A 22,367-nucleotide genomic window follows, 5' to 3' on the forward strand; every position below is an offset into this window, starting at 1 on the left:
TTTATAACAGCCTGATACAAAGAAAACAACAAAGTGTAAGCCAAACAAAACAAGTAAACAGATCACATGAATCCAGACAGAAACAAAAGCAATCTCATAGGCCTATAGATAAACAATTCAGAATCAGACACAACACAAGCTTTCAGGTATTTCTACACCCAGTCAAACATACAAACACAGACGCAACAGGGGAAAAGAGATGTGTAGGAGGCTGAACCTAGTCAACGGTGGGAAAGTGGGGTACCTGAGAAATGCGGGCGCCACCAGGGCTGGAGTTTGTGCTTGGGGGAAGACTCACAGGGGGGTTCATGCTGCGCTCTCGCTCTTCCTGGTAAATTCGGTCTCTCTCACTCTCAGGTAAGTTCAGGAAGTTCTGCATTGCTTTGAGGTTCACTAGCAGGGACTGAGAGGCTGAGCGTGGGTCTTCCTCTTTTCGCAAGATCTCCGATAACAGGCCCTGGTGTACACACATAAACACACAAGTAAACACAGAGAAAGCGTCTTGTGGAGGGCTAATTTTCTTGCAACACATCTATCCTATTACTTCACCTGCACCATGTAAGTCTCCACCCACTCTTTAACTGACTGTGCACTATGTTGGATGTAATTAGACATAATTTAGGCCTGTAGTGACTCCAACTTCTGGACACCAGAGTGACATGCTTAACGCGACTCACAGATCTGAAAACTCATTGACACCTTCATTATTCCCTTTTGTTTTGTTCAGTGCCAAATTAAACTTGCTTAGTTCTGATTTGTATATGGTCTGATTTGTATATTTGGTCTGTGTTTGTGATAGTTACTAGGGCTTGGTGATAAATCTTATAGATATTATGTTATGATATTTTTTAGCTTTTTTGTTGACATTTGATATACTTCTCAATATATGTGTACTTTGTATTTGGTCTTTAAAAAATCTTTAGTTTGGTTTTAAAAATTATGCATTGGAATTGTATGGCAAATTAATAATCTTTCAATTCAGTATGAAATGTAAATTCACCCTGTCTATTTCTCAATGCATGCTATTGATTTTATCGAACAATTTATTAAATTTATTAAACAATTCATCCATGTATATGTTTTATTTAAAAAAACAACAACTTTCAATTGCTATCGGATGGAGCTTAATGCAAGCTTGTAACAAATTTTTATTTTCTTTTTTTATAAAACATTTCACTTGGATGTAAGTCACAATGAAGTAGAAAAGATCTGTCACTATTTCCGTTATATGACCATTTTAAATGGTATTACAAATTCAGAATAAATTGCAGTCTGTACTGTACCTGTGTACGGTTGAAGGCAACTCGAGCGAACACTGCCTGCGAGACACTGGCTCTTTTCAGCTCATCCCGCACCAGCTGGTATATATCAGAGGAGACTTCTGCAGCCGAGGGGTTGGACCCGGGCTCTCCAGGACCACCAGACTTGCTAGGCCGCGGAATGGGTGGGTGATTGAGAAACTGCTGGTTAAGAGCCTGCGGGTGCTGATGCAGGAGGCGGCTGACGGCCAGCTGCTGGTTGATAAGATGAGCCATGGCTAACTGCTGCCTGACCAGCTGTGGACTGAGCTGGGGTGAGAGCAGTCCTCCAGGTGCCAAAAGAGGTTGCAGGGCGGCTGGCGGAGGTGGAGGAGGCACCTGAGCCCGTAGTGGAGGACTGTGATGGAGCTGTCCGTGAGATGATGGAGCTTGCGGCTGTCCTTGAGATGGAGGCTGAGACTGGGCTGAATTCTGAGGTTCTCCAGAGCCGCCTTTCACCAGAGAGCCGCCACTGTTCAACAGACTGAGCTGCGCCAGACCAACCAGGTGAGGTGGCGGACGCTGGGCTAATACACAGAAGTCAGTGAGACTGTCCCTTTCAACTGCGGAGGGATGGAGATGCGTATGAGGCACTAGAACAAACTCTCTGGTGTTCTAGTTGACAAATCAAAGACAGCTCTTTACCCAAATAAACATCACAAAGTAGATGCCTACCCTTGATTTCCGAGCTCTCCCGTCCTTGCCACAAATAATCCCCTGAAACAGACACAAGGAACTGGTAAATGACAAAACAACAATGTTCTTTCATGAATAGAAAGTTTTACAACTTTGGTTTACAACTGTGTGACTGACACGCGAGTCATCCAATGGGGTCTCTCTGCACTGGCACACACATCTGGCAATGCGGGCTGTGTGTTTAGCTCTGGGAGGCAAGGAGCAGAACTAATGGAGGAGGCTCGGTGTAACTCAACACCACTTACTCTGTCAGCGTGCCGAGGATCGCTTTATTCTTTGTTTGCGTTCGCTCTCTCACTGCACTTGGGGTTTAGCCCCCACTTTGATCTGTCCTGCTGTGTAATTATTTCACTTTTTGAAGGGGCAATGAGAGGAGGAAAATTGTCACAGGCATTTGGATGCTAAGAGGCTTAAACAGCGGAGCTGTGAGACGACTCCTTGCAGAACCTGCCACTGGGAGACCCCCTGCAGCATTTTTGGGGAAGGAACAGTGGTTTCTATTAGGCCGCAAGGAGGCTTAAGTTACCTCATCCTATGTAAGAGGAGTCATTAAGAGATAATGTATAAAATGTAGCACAAAGGTCATGACCCTGAATACCTCATCACATGCTACAAAAAACACATTCCCTGCATCAGAATATGCCTAGTTACCTGGTATATAGTAGATGAAAAAAAAAAACAGTATAATATAAGCAGTTTATCTGAATTCACAGTATTCATAAAACGGCTGGTGACCTACTTCTGAAGTGTGCATTCAGTGGACACTTTACTATCCTTCAAGGCCACAGGAAAATAGTTGGCAGTCGCAGTGAAGCGACGCAACTTATGCTAAAAATCACATGACAATGATAACATGGCAGATGTTGCACATCCAGATTTCATTGACATTACACACATTCATGCTGTATAGAACAAGTTCTTCATCAAGTGTAATACCTACTCAGGACAGTATGCGAGTTTGACCACAGCTATGCTTTCCTGACCAGACTACTGTGATAATTTCAGGTTAGCATTTTAATCTTTTTTCCACTTGATTTAAGATGGCATCAAATAACTGATGAAGAATTGATTAGATTTTTTTAATTGATTTTGGTTGAACAGAGTAAAAATACAACCAAAAAGACATCAGTACAAGCCTTACCTTTAATTTTTTTGTACTTCTTGTACCAGCGACCAAACTCTTGGCATTTGGCAGTTGAGACGTTAGCATAGTAGGAGCTATTCACTATTGAGGAGATCATACTCTGGAAAAAGTCGAAGAAACGAGAGAGGTCAATAAAAAGGAAAAAAAATGAGAATAATGACAGAGGATAACGGAAATAAACACACATGGTCAAGATCTTAAAATTGCAATGATAAATGGTCTATAAAACACATTACTGTGGAAAGCCACCCAGGCAAGGCGGATAGCGAACGCCGCGACAAGCTTCGAGCCGCAGTGACACAAGTAGAGACGAAGAGCCACACACATATGCAAACAATTGATATGAGGATCAACACCCACACAGAGTTCCACTTAAACACAGCATGCACAGATACATAAATCTCCAAGATTGCTTGCTTACTTAGAAATGAGCACAGCAAGGATCGCGGATGCACACCCACATAGATACACACACATGCATACTCTCTCTCATGGTGAAGTAATTTCTGGGTTTTAGAAATGGCCCATGAATGTGGGGAATTTTTGAGTAAATTTCATATTGATGAATGAAACATGCTAAGACAATTTAGGCTACATTAAGCATGCACTGACACCATTGATTGGAACATCTGCAAGCATAATGCAATACTGAGTCCAACATTTTCATTATGTTATTCTGCTAAGTATTATGTTGTTAGTTTTGGAAGAGTTGCACCAGCAGTACATGTTTTACTTATCATCTTAAATGTCAAATTTATGTGTGTTGGATTTGAAAAAAAACTGAGTGGGTAGCAGCTGTACCTGGGAGAGTGGACATTCTTTGGCCAGTGTGCTCTGGTTCATCTCTTTGAGCAGTTCTTTGAGGGCGTTGCGTACTGTAGCGTGATTCCACTGCTCTGATGGAAGGTCCTCCAGTTTAGCAAAGCTGTATCCATAAAATAATTTTTACTCATCCCACCATTACTCTACAGTAACCATCTTCATTTCCTAATCAATAAACTCTCCTGCAGCAGGCCAGGTCAACAATTGTATCACCATGGAAACACAGGAAAACAAAGCTAGATGGTACACGACTACACAAAGACTACAATCTTCTCATTTGGAGCCTATGTTTATCTCCTCAGCATTCAAGAGTAAACTGCAATCATTGGGCATGAAAGAGCTCAATGAGAAGTGCAGGTAAAAAGCTCTTATGTATGCACAGGGCTTTAGAGGCTTGCTCAACTCTCTATCATTGACATAAGCAAAATAATCCCTTAATTATCTCGTCATTTGTAATGGAGCAAAATAAAAGGGAAACTTTTGTAAGTATTTCCTCAATGCAATTAATAAATATTATTATTAGTTTTTATAATTATTTAATATTATATTATGATGTATTTCAAAATATAAAAATCAATAATTATTTATTAATAAATTAACCAGTATGTCATTTTCCCATAGTTTGCAGACAAAATTAGAAAAATTTAAAAATTTAAGTGATTTCACTTAATGTCACAAACACTGTACCTATCAGCAGAGAATAAAAAAATAAATAAAAATAAAAACAAAATATATATGTAAATAAACTTAAATAATGTACTTTACACTTCACTCTTAAATAACTTACATTTTTCAATTATAAGGGGTTTACAATATGATACCACAAGATAACCTGTTCAACATCTAACATTTATTTTATTTATTTATTTATTCATTCATTCTTTCATTCATTTATTCATGATAATAATCTGTTTTTGTTTGTGCTGGTTATTTAAACCTAAAATTGGACTTTTAATTATTTTATTTAATTAAGTAATAATAATAATAATAATAGTTGTTGTTGTTGTTAAAAATATAAACATATGTTTTATATATTATTTAGTTATTTGAAATGATCCCCATAAAGCATATAAACATTAAAGGTTATTGATATGCAGAGAATTCTCTTCTGAACCAAGAAACTACTGAAGTACTGTTATTTTTGAGAATGCTCCATGGTCTCTTACCTCTGTAGCTGGATGCGTAGCGTGACCATGTGGTAAACATCCAGCAACATATCAGCAACGGTTGCCTCTGGAGCATCTGTCAGGTAATGGATGGGCAGGGGGTTCCAGCGGCCCACCTTAATGATGCCTGTGAAAAGGAAGCGGGGGGTTGGATTAACCCCACTTGATCTCATTGTGCTGCAAATTTGTGTAGCATATTTCCATGACATCATCAGAGATGGCCTCATGTCAATGATGGCTGTAATGAAATCTCAATAAAAGAATAAGTTAGGAGGGGCTCCACTCCATTGAGTTCCACCAAACCAGAACCAAACCTGGCACATTACATCACCACACCAGCATCCACTTACAGTAAAAATCAACATTAGAGGGCACACAAACATAATGATTGAAAGACAGTGAGAAAAGAACATTGTGTGATTGGAAAGAGGGGATTGAGGTAGGTGGCAGACCAACGTAATTTACAGCATATGGTGAAATACATAATTATACGCATAGTTCTTAAGTGACAAGGAAGCGTAGTGGGAAACGAATCATATATTTATCATTTACGAAATTATTTACAGTACCTGTGGGTTATTGCATCAAACATTTTGGAAATCATACATTTTGTTTCCTTACTACTAATTTTCTGCAGTGCTTCATCTTGTGCTATAAAAGCAGACAGCAAGGAACAATAGCACCAATGATAAGGCTTTATCTATTAAATACTTATCAGGTCAGGAAGAAGCACCTAACACACATACTGAGGGCCGCACCAATAACTGCGGGTCGCAGGGGCGCCGATGGCTCTTTTACAGCCAAGGAATATATATAGAAAGCAGGCGCTTGTCTAGCGCATCGCTGCCTCTGACAATTACGTCCACCCCCAATCTCCCCCTCCATTAATGGGCCATCATAAACACTGGTCAATGATTGTATGATTAACCCAAATTGACTGTTATAAATGCCTCTCGTCTTGCAAAGGAAGAGACGAGCATTTATGGCTGAGGAGTAATCTGTAATCGGGGTGTCACTGTGAGACAAAGCCATATTTCTGAACGAAGCCGTCCGATTGCTTTGTAAATACTCCAGGTAACTAAGGCCGCCTGCACTGACTCGGGTGAAGGGGCTTGCATTGTTTCCTATTTAAAAGGGATAGTTCACCCAAATATCACAAGTCTGCTGTCATTTACTCGTGTCATTCCAAATTGTGAATGTTTTTTCCTGTAAAAATGTTACAGGAAAAAACTGTAAATTGGTTAACGGTAAATTCTCTTCTTATATATGCTGTTATAGATCTAACAGGACACTTAATTTAATTTTACAAAGTACACTTTTCATTTTAGGGTGAACTATCTCTTTAAAGTTGCGTGGTGGTATTTCTTTTAAATATGCTGAACTTGAATAAGCTTACAGATCAGGATAAAAGCTAAGCAGCAGTGTCATCTACTGAGGGTGCCATAATTAGTTTTTTCCAAGAACCACACTGTGCTATTAAAAATGAATTAGCTGAATCTATTATGCCCTCCGCTCTATTTATTTCCAGATGTCGCAATCATTGTCAAGATGCGCCGTACATGTAAACCGGACCCTGTGCTCTTTGCATTATTAACCGTCTTCCAAACACTGCACACGTCCATAAACACTTTTCAACATGCACTGCTCATGTGCATGTGCAGTCATTGTACATCCCTTACGCAAATGTATACAACACATCCGACAACAGGAAGCGAACCTGACCAAAAACGAAGGGTGTGCCATGAAGAGATACATAACACAAACTCTCACACAAAAGTATTTCCCATGGTCTTAGGAGGGACTGACTGAAGCTGTGAAAACTAAACAATGCTAATCACATTACAATCCACTAAATGAGACCCAGACGCTGCCCAGCTTGCCTCTCTCGCTCTCTTTTGCTCTCTTTTGTCTTTTTTTGTGCTTTAGGCTGTTTGTGTCATCTGAAGAGCTCCAGCTGCTCAATCACACACAGACATGTCGATGGATTACTTACCTCCATCCAGACACTGTACTGCCATGCCACTGCTGCCACTAAAGCCTGATTGAATGAGTTAGTTTTAGACAGAATCTGCTTTTGCAAATTAGCAAGGGCTCCATTGTTTCTCTCAGTTCAGTGTTTGTGTTTTGACTAGAGAGAAGATAACAAGACATTCTGTGTGACCCGTTCCACTGTTTTCTTCCACTATTGGCTGATTGGTCCTTATGTGGGAGCTTATCAGTGTCAGAATCTAAACAAGGCCAGTGTATTTTTGCGGAGCCTTAGGCCCCTAGATTATGAACATGGGCCTCATTGGTTTATAAAATACTCTTAATATAAAATAATAGACAGAGTCACTGCAACGTTGTATCTTTCAAGTGCATCATACTATATATTACTGCATGCTTCAGTCTAACAGATTAAGTGTAAATAAACAACAATTGCAAATAAAGAATAGCATTGAAAAATTTGTTCAAGAAATATGGTACAAAAATAAAGGTAATTAATTGAAGTAGAACTATGTAAAAACAGATAAAGAAAAATAAAAGAATGCAAAAAAAAAACCCAGCAATATGATACAAAATAAAAAAAGTATAAATAAAACTACAATTAAATAGGTCATATAAAAATATAAAAACACCTCAATATATAAATCTAAAATAAATATATAAATAATAATTATAGACAAAACTATATTTAATAACTATATACAAACTATATACAAATATACAAACTAGATTTGTCCTACCTCCTGTACTTCTCATCAGCAGCGCCTGAATTTCTTCCCTATATTATTCTTGAGAAAGCGTGACACAAATTATGCTTTAACAGATGCTGTTTTTGCCATGCAAAAGTGCTTTAAGCATTAAACGGTAAGCTAAAACAGCCTCAGTGTATGATTTTTTTTTTTCATCTTTTCTGTCAAATGTAAGCAAATTGTCAGGTCTTTGCTACTTTTATGTTATCAGGAGAATTTAATGATTACTTGGGGAAAGGTCTAAGTTTGTCGATTGTGCTCCCTTGTGTTACTTATAATATTATTTTGAATATAATATATTATAATATTTATTTACTTATTATAAATTATTTTGTGCATCCCCAGTGCGTCGGGGTCTCAGACAACCACTACAAGAGAGGCCGACCCTGCTGGTGACCCTTGAAACTACAGTGAACTATCCTCTGATATACAGGCCTCTTGTCTTTGTTCTAAAGGTATTTGTGGAGATGTATTCTCCAGACAGTGAGTTAAAGGGTAGAGGCAAGTCAGACAGATGAAGACAATTTGTGTGATTGTGCCACGCCCCCCTTTAGATCTGTCCTCCTTTTTCAAGTCTGTGTTTATATTACTGGTTTTGCTTTGATTTTTGAGGGACATTGCTGTTTTGTCTCATTGTGCAATGCTAAATGTATTCCCACCACAGACTTCTTGAATATTCCCACTTTGAGCAGCAGCATCAATTAAGACTGAACTGAGATGCTATTAATGCACTTTAAGTTAAGCAGTGATTAATTAAATTGCTGTAAGAGTTGAATGTCAGTGTGGTCACCCAATTCACATGTTCAGTGTTAGACAGCTCACTGCAACCAATCTGAAAAAAAGCAAAGAGCTCCGTTCTAATAAAAAGCAGTTAAATGTATTCCTATTTACAGTATGAGCTAGCATCTTACAGAGCCTGTGGTAATGTCATTAATGAATCATTTTGAACTTGGAAAGACTCTGTTCCTTGTCATTTTCCTCCCCCAGTACAAACCATTGTTCCCATTGCCACATTAAAATTCCTCCTCCCAGTGCTGGGCTTTCATGTGGTCGGCTGGTGGCTTGGCTAAAGCTTATGTGTATCCATCCATACACACTCGTACACAAAAACGCAACCTCACACACAGTCTGAAAATGTTCCCTAGCACACATACGCTATTCTTCAGAGCTAGACTGGATAGATGCACTGAAGTCCGAATGTTTGCTTTTCTGAAGGGACGCCCCACTATATGAGTCGTGAAGACTACAGACTATTACAACAAATCATTAATAATGTATCTATATAGATTTAATAAATCAAATAGGAAAGGCAGGCCTGTGAAATAATCTGTCCTTCCAGAATGCACTGTATTATGGTTTCACTATAATATCATAATATAAGCATCTTATATATTTTAAGATATCAGTATTTTGGTGGAAATATTATAGATTCATAAATGACCTTTTGGGGGGCCATGATGAAACAGTGTGTTAAAAAGTGTGTGCCCTATACTATGCTCCAGATTATAGATTGGACAGATTAATTTTATTTTGAAGTTTAACCATAATATAAAAGTTTGTATGGGAAAGACTGGGCTGTCATAAATGACCAAACAATACAGAGCATTGACGACCCCTGGCAATAACAGTGACAAAACTGACTTGCTTCTGATAGGCTGCCAGGTGTGTCAGATGGCAGATGGAAAGCTAACGGGCTTTGGTCAAAAATCTAAGGTTTTGTTGAGGACAGAGGTAGTATTTAAATTGCATTTTAAACCAAAACAGTAAGAAATAGAATTTCTGTCATTATTTACTCACTGTTATGTTTTTCCATTTTGCAGCTAGGTTAGTTTGTGGTAAAATTTTATTAATTTAGTTGTTTCTGAAGCATGACAGTAGTTGAAATGAACAGTCAATGTATGAAAAAGAGAAGCGTGAATATTCTTTGGAAACTCTCCTGCAATTTTTCACAGAAAAAAGCACACAGGTTTGGACCCACATAAGGTAAATGATATCCGAATCTTAATTTTTGTGTGATTTATCCCTATAAGTATAAGGCAGATAATCATTACATCATCTGCACATGTTGCTACTCATATATGTTCCCACTACAGGTTGGAATTAGTTACCTGTCATTGCTCAAATTATGTGAAGGGACTGTTCAGCCTCTATCAGGCAGCAGAGCGTATTTTCATCAAACTGCCCCAGTTCGACCCGCCGTGGCTGCATGCCGAACGTGGCAGCACAACAATGCACTCGTGCTGTAATCCGTCACCACTGTTAATTGTCTGAAGCCTTAAAGTACAGGTCTGTCCATACGATTCTATAAAAGTACTCAGACCCTTATAATTGAAATAAACAATATCTTCCAGTTAATTACTGGTCAGGCTAATTAAAGAAAGGCAGCGGTGCTGGGAGAGGAGCTTAAATATACCACTATGAGAGAGCTATGCAGGACACAATTCAAACAGGGAGAAAATAGATGGGACTCTGTGTAATTTTGGTTGTGAACCGCAGAGGAAAAAATGTATAATTTAAGCCAGAAATTATTCATTTAACATAAACGCTTACTTTAAAAACAAAAAGTATTCATTTGAGAGGAGAGTTCTCTCTCTCTCTCATTCTATCACTCATTCTCTGCTCATTTTAGGAATAAACTGAAGTCAGTGCAGTTCTCCTCAATGAGAGAATCTATGTGTCAGTGCGAGTGTGGGAGCATGATTTTAGCCGTATCCCCTTGCTTTTATTTTATCTGGCCTCATCTGAACTGATCACTGTGAGGGTGTGTGGGTTATAAACAGTTTGTTTTCCACTGCTGTCCTGTCCTCCTCTGTGTCCTTTTGATATTGTTTTACGACCGTACAGAGGTGACCGCTTGTGTTTCTGTGTTTAGGGGAGTAGCGTCTGGGACTTCCTAACAGATGTGGCGCCATTGTGTGGGCCAGACAGGACTATTTTGCCTTTCCAATCATAATGCCGCTTCTATCAATTTGCATACTTGTTTAATTTTATAGCATAGAACGGTATTTTTGGAGGTTACACAAATGACTCGAGTCGCTGTGTGGGTAACATATTGATCTGTTTTTGGCTCTTCAAAGGAATCTCTAAAGGGTGCTTCGAGTGAATTTAAAGGCACGCTGTTGACCTACGAGTGACTCATGTTTTTCTACTACGTATATTTAGTTGTCAAAAAAAGAGAAAGGATGCTTATTTACCATTATTTTTGATGAATAACAAGCTGCAGTCACACACAAACACAACCACGCAGCATTTAATTTTAAAAACTACAATCACTACAAAAACGTAGCAGACATTTCATCAGCCTGACTTAAATGATCATTTAATTAAAGGTTGAAATGTGGCCTTCAATTTTCGCTCTGTTTTCTGACAATGCTTTCAATAAACTACAGCACCATCAAATCGCACAAAAAACTCTATTCTAGTCATACGTACCGAGCGTGAACTGTGACTACAAACATTACATAAAAAATGCCAAATGCTCAACCTACATATTTATACAAGTAAATCGTGATGTCTTTTGTTACCGCGGATCAACATGAAGTAATGACTGTTTTAAATTTTCTTCATACTTCACAGAATACAAGTAAACTCTCAATCTTCTGGGAGATGACAATCATGTGTACAACAATAAAGTAAAGCATTATATTGCTTCTTTGGCCCACACACTCATAAACATTCTCCATATACACACACAAACACACACAGAAAATGAACGCGTACTATGCGAGCACAAAGACTTCGAGCAGACACAAACATGCATTCCCACAGTTACCACATATGCACAAATACAGTTCTACACACAAATCTTTTGGTGACGTGAAAGTACCGCATTCTTTGCCTCGCCATTTCCTTTGTTCTTGTTTAATGAGATTTTCAGACTGTCTGTGATTCAGTTATGTTGAACAAATGCCCTTTCTCCTCAGTGTTCTCAGACACATTCAGTATATCTTCCTGTCAACATCTCAACACCCGGACCTCCTCTCTGCACTCCATGCCACTCTAATCGCTCTGAACTGTGAGGAATTGTGTACTAGCAAATTGCTTACTGCATACTGTGCAATATATACAGCACACAGTGCATACTGCCTGATATATAACCGAAAGAGTATTTATTATGTAATGATTACTAAGATTAATGCAATTGCATGGCATCCAGTTATATCAGAAATAAATAAGATTATTTTGCATTTTCATAAGTTAATTTCATTAAAATTAATTAATGCATTAGGCATCACAAACTAGCAATGAACAAATTTTTACAGCATTCTAGATTTATTTTTATTTCTAAACATTGGGATTTCAAGTAGAATACATTATTATGAGCTATATGAATGAAATTTGCGAAAAGATGCTAATTTTAGTATACTTAAGTGGGAAATAAATTTAATGTTTTCGGATACTTAATTGCATTTCATTTCTATTTAAATTGATATTTTGCAAATTAAACTGAATTACTTTTTATATGTAATTTTAAAATTACTTCTATTGTCTTTGAAATATGGTTCAATTGGCTTCATTTGTAAATGTGCTTTAAAGTAAATGTTTTAATTTGACATCATTATACAGTGCACTGTTTTAAAAGTTTTAAAAGTGTACTTAAGTGTGTTGGGAAAAAGTCATGAAAGTTATACACTCAAGAGGCCTTTTTTCCCGATAAAATGTTGAAATACCTGCTATTGTTCAAATTTTTCACACTGGAAATGGAAGGTCAAGTTCTAGCAATTATTTTTCTTTATTATATTTTATTTTATTAACTTTAATTGAATATGTAAATTCATCAACTGTTTTGAACATACACTCTGAGTCTGGGCCAATGTTGAACTCACCATGTGCCTGGGCTGCAGAACTGTGGGAGTAGCCAAGGGCCAGAAGTGCAGTCTCAACCAGCTGAGTAAAGAGGATGTCTTTCCTGACCAGCACGAACTCGGCATGTTCCTCCCGGCTCTCTCCATCTGATATCATCCCTCCATCCACCTGCTCCACCACGCAGAAGACTGGTATCATCAGACCTGCAATACAGGAGAGCAGCACGGCATAGAAAACATTAGCAAAACAATGGTCAAGAGAGAAGAGCTGAATTACTTAATATTCGCTAAAAATAAAGTCCAGTGACTGAGCTGATATTCTACAAATGTGACTCATTTCTATACAGTTTTTAAAAAATATTCCTGTATAAATCTCATTTGCAACTAAAGCGTGGCATTATTTTGAATAATATAGCTCGCAAGAGAAGTGTTTTCATTCGAAATCATTAATGATTAATAGGTTCATTACTTGCATTTGAATAAGGTGGCCAGGGTCAATCCCTTGTCTCAAGTTTCCCAGCCCAATGCAAATAGTCAACATGAACAAGCCGTTCAGATTGTGTATCAAACCAACCATCAAACCAGCTCCATTATGCTTGATTAAAGTTATCATTTTTTTATGGTGCCTCCCTTCACTTTGTCAGGGCAGCTGAGCTGATATCTCCTCAAGTCAACGGACTGCGTGCTAACAGCAGGGTCACTTAATAAAATTAGTTGCATGAGCCTCCAACGGATATGCAAACCCTTCTGCCTTCAGTGTTTGAGGTTACGGCTCATTGCGCTGTAACTTAACACATTATTTTAGTAGTGTTGATTTTGTTAACATTTTAGTTAAAAACATTTATGATTAACCCGTAAAATATGTTGGCAAGTGATTCAGTGGGTACAGAGTCCCGTCTTTTAATGGGATGTCAAGATGCATAGTCATTCACAGCTTGTTGAGAAATAGTACGCGGTACCTAATGATGCCTGAAAAACACACATCCCACCCAAGTTTCCTCTGGTTAATCTAGGCCTAACCTATGCGTTGGTTTTTTCAATTTCCCTGAAGTGCTCAAAAGCCCTCTGACTATTAATTAATATCCCTTAGAAATTATAGGCTGAAAGCATTAGGTAAAATCCCAGATGTACTAATAAGAGCAGAGCAGTACAAAACTCTCTCCTAATTTACACACACACACACACACTTCCTTGCAAATACATATACATTCACGCACAGTTCCCCGAGCCCCTTGGTTTAATCAGTCAATTCCTATATTTCTATTTCCTTTCCATTAATCACCCTGGCTTCCAGTTCAGAATGCTCTTATGGAGTGAATTACAGGCCAGGGGCCGGTGCCAATTCAAGTAAGTGAATTTCCCCCAACAGGGAAATATAACTGTCAACACACAGCAGCTCCCAGCAGTCCCCCTCTCTCTTTCTCTCACTCTTTCTTCCGCTAGCTCCCATGGGCTCATCCCTGTACCCTGTATGAGCACGGTTTCATCATAAGATAACAGCACGTGTGTGAAGCCTGAGTCCGACTCATTTATGTGTGTGTGTGTCAGTGTTTCATTTTTGTGCAACGCTCACTCTGAGTAAGTCTTTGAGTCTATTTAATTATCTGTTTTAATGTGCGTTAATGCCTGAACATTTTATTTAGAGTTTTGCATCAATTTTGAAGGGTGTCATTTGTTATAAACTTGTAAGCATATCTGTTATCATAATCAATCGTTTGCTTTAAACTTTATATAAAGGTGTGACTCTGCAGTTGACTAAAGCAACAACATTAAATATTCAAATATTTTTAAATATATCAGTAAAGAACATACTGCAAGCAACAACAACAACAACAAAAATAAACAAAAAAAATTCAAATTTTTGTCTTGATTCCCAGAAAGAAAACTAAACAGCCTTAAAATAAGATACATTTAATGCATTAGATTTTTTAAAAAAATAGAATAAAGAAGAAAGTATAAAGATAAAATTTTAGAATTAACATTATTACATAAAGATTATTCCATTGGCAAATTATTTTAAAATAATTTGCTGATGGGATAAAACACAAACTTCATTAAAACACAAACTTATATTTTCTGATAACCAGTTTTAATGCCTTTTCTTGTTTTAGATACTTTAGCTGGACAAGACAAAAGATAACATTTTTTTAATGATTTTTAGCATTGCAGGCATGTGTCTGAGTGATTTTGAATCCATGTCTGTTTCGTGTGTGGCCCACACTTTAGTGTTCCATTGTGGTTTGGAAAAGACTGTTTCAAGACAACCTCTTATTAAAACTAACAATTTGGCCTATCTGCCAGTGCTCAGGAAGAGAGAGCCCCACTAATTTCCTCTACTACCTATTCCAGAACATTTTAAAGAAAAGTTTGACTAAGATATTGTGTCAAATCAAATCTGCCTCAGAGATGTACAGTCAGATACTCACACATACACACAATCACGAACAAACACACAGAAAGTATTGTTAGCATTTTGGCCTCTAAAAATATCTAATCTATATCTGATATGTGACTTATTGATTAGCTACACACATTGTTCACTGTCAAGGTGAATTACAGCTTGACCTTGGTGACATTTTGGCCCAATGTGAGACATATAACACTTTTACTGAGGCTGCGTGGTACTGGACACAGACTGTATGTTTTGTTTGTTAACAATGTATAACTGCTTTATTGTCAGGACAATATCATGTTAACTGTACATGGGTAATTTACATATTTGAAGCAGTAACAGCAGTATCCTGTAGTATGGTTTGCTATACATCTAAAACTATGCTTACAATACACACACACACACACACACACAAACAAACAAACAAACAAACACACACTACCATTGGGGTATGATTATATAATTATTCAATTTAATTACCGAAAGGGGTCTCTTATGCTCACCAAAGCTGCATTTATTTGATCAAAATAAAGTAAAATCATTAATATTTTGAAATATTATTACAATTTAACAGAATTTTTTTCTATTCTAATATATTTTAAAATATAATTTATTCAGCTGCTATTATTCCAGTCACATGACCCTTCATTTATTGTTTATATATATATATATATATATATACACATACATACATACATATATGTGTGTGTGTGTGTGTGTGTGTGTGTGTGTGTGTGTGTATATACGTACATACATATATATATATTAGTGCTGTCAAATGATTAATTGCGATTAATCGCATCCAAAATAAACGTTTTTGTTTACATAATATATGTCTATTGTGTAAATTTAATATGTATATATAAATACACACACATACAGCATACATTTTGAAAATATTTACATGTATATATTTATATTCATATAATTTATATCATATATAAATATATTTAATATCTAAACGTAACATATTATTCTTGAATATATACATGCATGTGTGTGTATTTATATAAGCATAATAAATATACACAGCACACACACATATATTATGTGAACAAAATATTTTATTTTGGATGCGATTAATCGCGATTAATTGTTTGACAGTACAAATTTATTGTGTGTGTGTGTATATATATATATATATATATATATATATATATATATATAATAAAGGACTATTAAATGACCTTTGATTAAAAGTAAAAACATCTTGAGATACTCGTTGATAATTTTGCGCCGATTTTTTTTTTTTAAAGTAGTATGATGCTTAATAAATGCAAGTCTCTACTTGAACACCAAACAAATAAGCTTGTCTAAATTATTTTCAATATCTGACTTGTCTTTTTGTTATGAAAACCTTGATGCTGAATTAAAAAAGTTCATGTCCATGTTATGTGTCAACTACCCATGTGTAAAGACACATTTAAAGCCATTCAGTAATCACAGCTGCAACCACACCACTGTATGTGGCAATGCGTTGGGGTCACTGTAATCAATATGACCCCCCCTTCTGACACACACTACTGTTGCAGTCAATAACTGGCCAAGGAGAATAAATCAGGTCTATGTGCTTCTACTTAATTCACTGAGCTTATAGAGGCCACAACACTCCTCTGAGCAGAACAACAGTGGAGTATGGGATTAAATTGATTAAATCTTGCACTATTGGCAGCTCTTTTAATAATGTCAGATAAAATTAAGCACCAGGCTAAATGCATATCTAGATATGTAGTTTTGATATTTATTCACTTTTTAAGCTTTGACAATTATCTCACTGATTAAAGAACAATATATTTGTTGAAGCAGTGGTGTAGTGGTTAGAATTTGTGTTCTAGGCACATTAAGCTGCGGTGCTAGTGTGCGGTCTTTCTCCACCATACAACTAATGAAAGAGGGAAAAAACATATACATAATATAAATGTAGGGACAGTAAAGGTTATGAGTGTCTTACCGCTGAGAGGTCTCTGTGGGGCCCCATTGTGGCGACTGCGGTGACCTGTGGGACTGCCATTGAGCTCCAGACGGCCCATCTTTGGTGGGGGGCCGCCGATATCAGGACTGCTGCTCCCACGTCGCTCGGGGCTCTCCCGTAAACGAGGGCTCTCTCCTCCGCCACGCTCCATCCCCCTCCACACTACCGGGGGAATACCAGCCAGAGGATAAGGACCTGAGACAAAGAGAGGGGGAGACAGAGACCTAATGAAATCTCAGCGAATATCAATGCATATACTTTCATATGAACATCATTACTTGTATATTCAATAACAAAAATAATGAGTTGGAAAAAAAAATGGGACTAAATCATATCACGACATAATACATAACAGCACATTGTTTTAGGCCTATTTGTTTTTAAATCTCTTGCTATAGTTAAAAAAAATATTTTATAAAATAATGCATCTCTCTAAATTCTGGCCTGTCTAAATCATAATCATTCTCTCAAATCAAAGGTTCACTGTTGCTGACTCTTACACAAACCGAACAATAACAGACAACAACACAATCACATCAAACTCTATGTCCTAAAATACAGAGAATTGTTTAAGAGGATGCTGGCATCTTATCAACACTATCAGCAAACAAAAATGCAGAGGCCCAGTGTCTCGTTCTGCTCCAGCGTCTGGGGAATGTAAACTAATATGTATGTGAATTTAAATGTGTGTGTGTAGCCAAAATGACAGACCTCAAGGCAAATACGACAGTAAAGATGCTCAAAATGTTTTCGGGAATTATTAAGTTATTTTAAGTTGTTCAAATGATATCTGTGTGCGCATGCGTGCAAATATAGTATTTCTGAACGCACATTGTACTCCATGGGGACAACTTTTAGGGGTCTTTGTTTTTCAGCCAAACCTTTAATATTGGTAATGTCCATCAGAGTCAGTGCCAGGATGTATTGAGCCCATGCCAGAAGTTAAAGACTAGGAACACACTCCCCACTGGAGTGCTTTGATTTGCATATTACTTCCTAAATACAGAGGGATTCTGGGTGGATGGATAGATAGATAGATAGATAGATAGATAGATAGATAGATAGATAGATAGATAGATAGATAGATAGATAGATAGATAGATAGATAGATAGATAGATAGATAGATAGATAGATAGATAGATAGATAGATAGATAGATAGATAGATAGATAGATAGATAGATAGATAGATAGATAGATTTCAGTGTCCACCCTCTCTGCTATTCTTTTCACAATGGTTATGCAGAAAACATTATTCTTTTCTCTGGCACTGATGAGAAAAACATCATCATGGAACATAAAAAAGTCCAAAGAGAATTACAAGCTGGAGCTAAATTTTCAAAATGAATAATAAATTAAAAACATTAGCCTTTGCGTGATTAAAAACCTAATGCGGGTCCAGAAATCAAGTGTCTGAATTTTTTAGAGTTTAATAAGCGGGTGGGAGGAAAAACACTTTAAGAACATTTGAATGGAAAGAAATGTGTTAGTGTGCTGCTGAGGGAACAAGAACTGATGGTCCACACTGTACTTACACACACACACACACACACACACACAGACAGAGGAAAAAGATTTACAGAGCCATTTGAGACAGTTTAATAGAGCTCAAGTGTGAACAATACACTACACCAATGGACATGCATGCTTATGAAAATACACTCGCATGTATATACAAAATTAATAGCACCCATTAAACACAGCTTTCCAATTAAAAGTGATATTCCCTCAGTGTACATGCAGCTATTATTTCTAATTTCTCTTGTGCTCGTCATGTCATAATTTTCAAAAAGTTTGAAAATACTGCACTTCAGTAACAATAACAGGATAAGGTCCTAAAATATAACAGACATAACCCACTGCTATGTGTAAAATCACTGTGATCCAGTTTAACTGTATGAGGCGAACAGATCTGCTTTTAATTAACAGCTCGTCTACGATGCGGGCATGCCCATTAGATTTGCAGTCCCAGGGGTAAAATAAAATCTCTTCACAAAAAGTGTCTTGAGATGTTTCATATACTTGAACGGAACAGAGCGAGAAATCTGACGGATGAAACCGCAAACGGACACAATGGCCATTGTACTTGATGCATTCATTGCCATAAGTGACGCTGAGAGCTTTTCATCCGTTTGCCTGCAAGTCGCACTGTATTACCACCCCTTAAAATCTTTTATCGGTGTTAGTTCATCTGGCACTGATGAGTTGTCTTTGTTCCCTCCTTTACTGGGCTTCACAGGTCCAAACCTGCCTGATTTTAATGAGTCTTCCGATCCCAATCAAGACCTTGTCTGAATCGCTTCTCCCATCTCTATGCCAATATCTCTCGCTCTCTCTCTATCTTTCTGATCCTCCTCCACCCCAGCAAATATTTGATGGGGAGATAAAACCAGTTCCAGTGTGTCTGCCCGTCACTCATGTATGAAGATGGCAGTGGCTATGAAAAGACGGTTTTGTAAAAGTTTCTTCTGGTCAATACACACCTGCTGTAACAAATCAATACAAGCCTAGGGAAGAGGTACACTAACAGTTATGATACACTACTTTGGATACTTTTGCAACAAACTACTGTGATTCAAGGTTTTGGAATTCATGAACTTAAATGCGAGGTGAAAGAGATTGTGTGATTATGCTGGTAAAAGCTCTGTAATTCAGCACCACAAGATCTCATCCAGATTTTGCTGAGCTAATGGCGAGCCGGCTTCATCAAAGCTTTATCATCAGAGAGTGTATTCCTCTATTTCATCAATAGACTGGAAAAAAATGACTGAATGACTAATTCATTTATTTCTAAATTAAAACGAACCATTAGAAGATTATAAAGCAGAAATGGGACAGTTATTAATAAAAGAATTAATACTGCCACTGTAATTTCAATTTAAAATCATCAGTTGAATAACATTAGGTTATCAATGGGAGAGTTTACCCCAAAATGTATTGTCATTGTTTATTTACTCTCTTCTTTTGTAGAACACAAAAGAGGATATATTGAAAATGTCAATGTTGTTGTTTTATTCTTTTTTTATACTCCACAGAAGGAAAAATCATGCAAGTTTGGAACAACATGAAGTTATGTAAATGATGACAGAGTTTAATGTAATTTACAGTCATCATAAAAGTGTGATTGGACTTGTTTAATCCATGTCCTTCCAACTGTTCAACATCAATTAGAAATAGAGATAAATGTCAAATCAAGAAGTCTTATCAAGAATAATCAACAAAGATTATGAAGATAAAAAATGAAAGCAAGATCTTGATTCAAGATTAAGAAATCTCTTACAGTAAGGCGATTAATAATAGGAAGAACTATGAAATACAGGTTATAGCATTTAAAATAGTACAGCTATTTTATAGCTATGCTAATAAAAAGCATACATTCTAACCAGCCCACTTGACAAATGAGACACAACATGGAACTGAAAGATACACAGCACCTTACATTGGAGAGTTGTACCAATAGGTATTCACAACCAGATACACCGTTCCATTTTTATTTGTAATGCTTGCAGCCACACATTACAAACATAACTAATGACTGTTATGTTTAGGGGTAGATGAGAGAAGCCAGACGAGGGAGTGGAACAGAACTCCGATCCCATGAGACTCAAATTTCCAAACTACGACGACCACACTGCAGAGACTCTCTCCTAAGCATGCGATATATGTTTTCTGCTAAGCCTCCTCTCCCCTCCACATTGCTCTCTTTTCTTTGGCAATGAGAGTGGCCTCTGCCAGTTGTACCACACACAGGAAACTGAGGGCAGTAAACGACACACTGCTGATCTGACTATACTCACACTGTCAGTCAGTATACACAGAGAAGAGAACGATACTGAGAGACACTGAGAAAAAAAAAGGCAGAAGGTTGGGAAAAGAGAAGGAGAAACGTTGACTACAAAGATGACATAAAAAGCAATTTCACAAATTAGGTATAGAAAAGGCTGTTTGGCAGGACAAGAGTGTCCAATTTCTTGCTCGTTTCAAACTCAGAGTAATAAAAGTCCTTTACCCGACAACAGTTAATAACAACTAATAGGGACACGCATGCAAATGAGCAATGAGATAAAGCTGTGTGTTGTTCAGAACCTGGTGGTATCATGGTATCTTTGTGTTGACAACATGTTAAGGCGTTAACCTTATTGACCAGGGAATAGGGCTGTGATACTCATTTATTGCAGGGTTATTAAAACATCGGCTCAGTCAGGGTACAGATAAAGCAGGTGAAGATGGTTGAGGGAATCGTATTGAAGGCCCCTCTGTGTCTCACAGGTGTGTGCGTTGGGAAGGGAAGAATACATAGATAGCACCTTATCACCCATGAATTTGATGGCAGATCAAACTGTAACCAAGACAGATGATTACAGTACGACAAGCTCGATACTGGGACTTCCTTGGATGTATGTGTAAATATATACATTATATATATATATATATATATATATATATATATATGTATACATACAAAATCTCCAATGATTATATGAAACTAAATAAACCCTTGACATTAAGGCAATGAGACATATACATTAGCAATAAAGTCATGTCATGTCAAATAGAAAGGAATAAGTGTTCATAAGATATTACAGAATTGAGAAAGTGACAAATATAGTCGGCATAATGTGAGTGTTTGCAAATTTACTGGACATGTGTGGAGAATATGTCAATTCAGATACGAAGAGAGGGTTCGAAAGATCTTCCGGGAAGCACGTTTAGTTTGCTAATAAACATCTTAGACAGTAAAAGATAAAGAGTGAGTAGCAGTTTATTATGTTCTCCCTAAATCCCTTGCTCTCTGACTCGCACATAGACAAAAACGGACAAACACAAGTGTACACAAACACTCAACACACGGAAACCACAGAGCAGGCTCACTGCACTGACACTTCCAGGGACCACACATTGACTCACAAAAATCACACATGGTAGACTACACTGAGCAGGGCTATAAAACACACATGAACACATACACACAGAGTCGGTGACTGCGGTCTGAATTTAGGTATGTAGTGTTAAATGGTTTGATAATATATATATATATATATATATATATATATATATATATATATATAGGGGCTAGCTGTCATGCAGGAAAGTAGTCATAGGGATTAAATCTCAGTAAGGTTTTGAGTAAAAAAAAAAAAAAGCTACAAAAACGTGTGACTTTTCTAGCAGTGGTTTTATAAGGTTTTAAACACCTAGTTCAGAACCCATCTAAATTAGAATATTTTTGTGAATTCTATCCTCCAAACTAAACTTTCAGATAGCTTTCGATACCAATAAAACCACGCTTGCATATTCAAGTAAGAGTCAATAGCCTACATAATGACAGATTTTATGT

At 37.2% G+C, this 22,367-nt stretch overlaps 1 protein-coding gene across 1 annotated transcript in view; it reads right to left on the minus strand.

Annotated features, from left to right (window-relative positions):
• Nucleotides 1-22,367, minus strand: part of LOC306876370 (DNA-binding protein SATB2-like) — a gene marked incomplete at its 5' end in the record, with an annotated part of 46,412 nt that overhangs the window by 18,472 nt on the left and 5,573 nt on the right. Inside the window, 8 exon segments of the mRNA XM_079427474.1 lie at nt 245-457; nt 1,284-1,861; nt 1,974-2,015; nt 3,136-3,238; nt 3,940-4,063; nt 5,127-5,253; nt 12,688-12,870; nt 17,010-17,225. Of these exon segments, the coding sequence (XP_079283600.1) occupies nt 245-457; nt 1,284-1,861; nt 1,974-2,015; nt 3,136-3,238; nt 3,940-4,063; nt 5,127-5,253; nt 12,688-12,870; nt 17,010-17,225 (1,586 nt within the window).

Source organism: Barbus barbus, assembly GCF_936440315.1.
Source record: "Barbus barbus genome assembly, chromosome: 10".
In the NCBI taxonomy this organism is placed as follows: domain Eukaryota; kingdom Metazoa; phylum Chordata; class Actinopteri; order Cypriniformes; family Cyprinidae; genus Barbus; species Barbus barbus.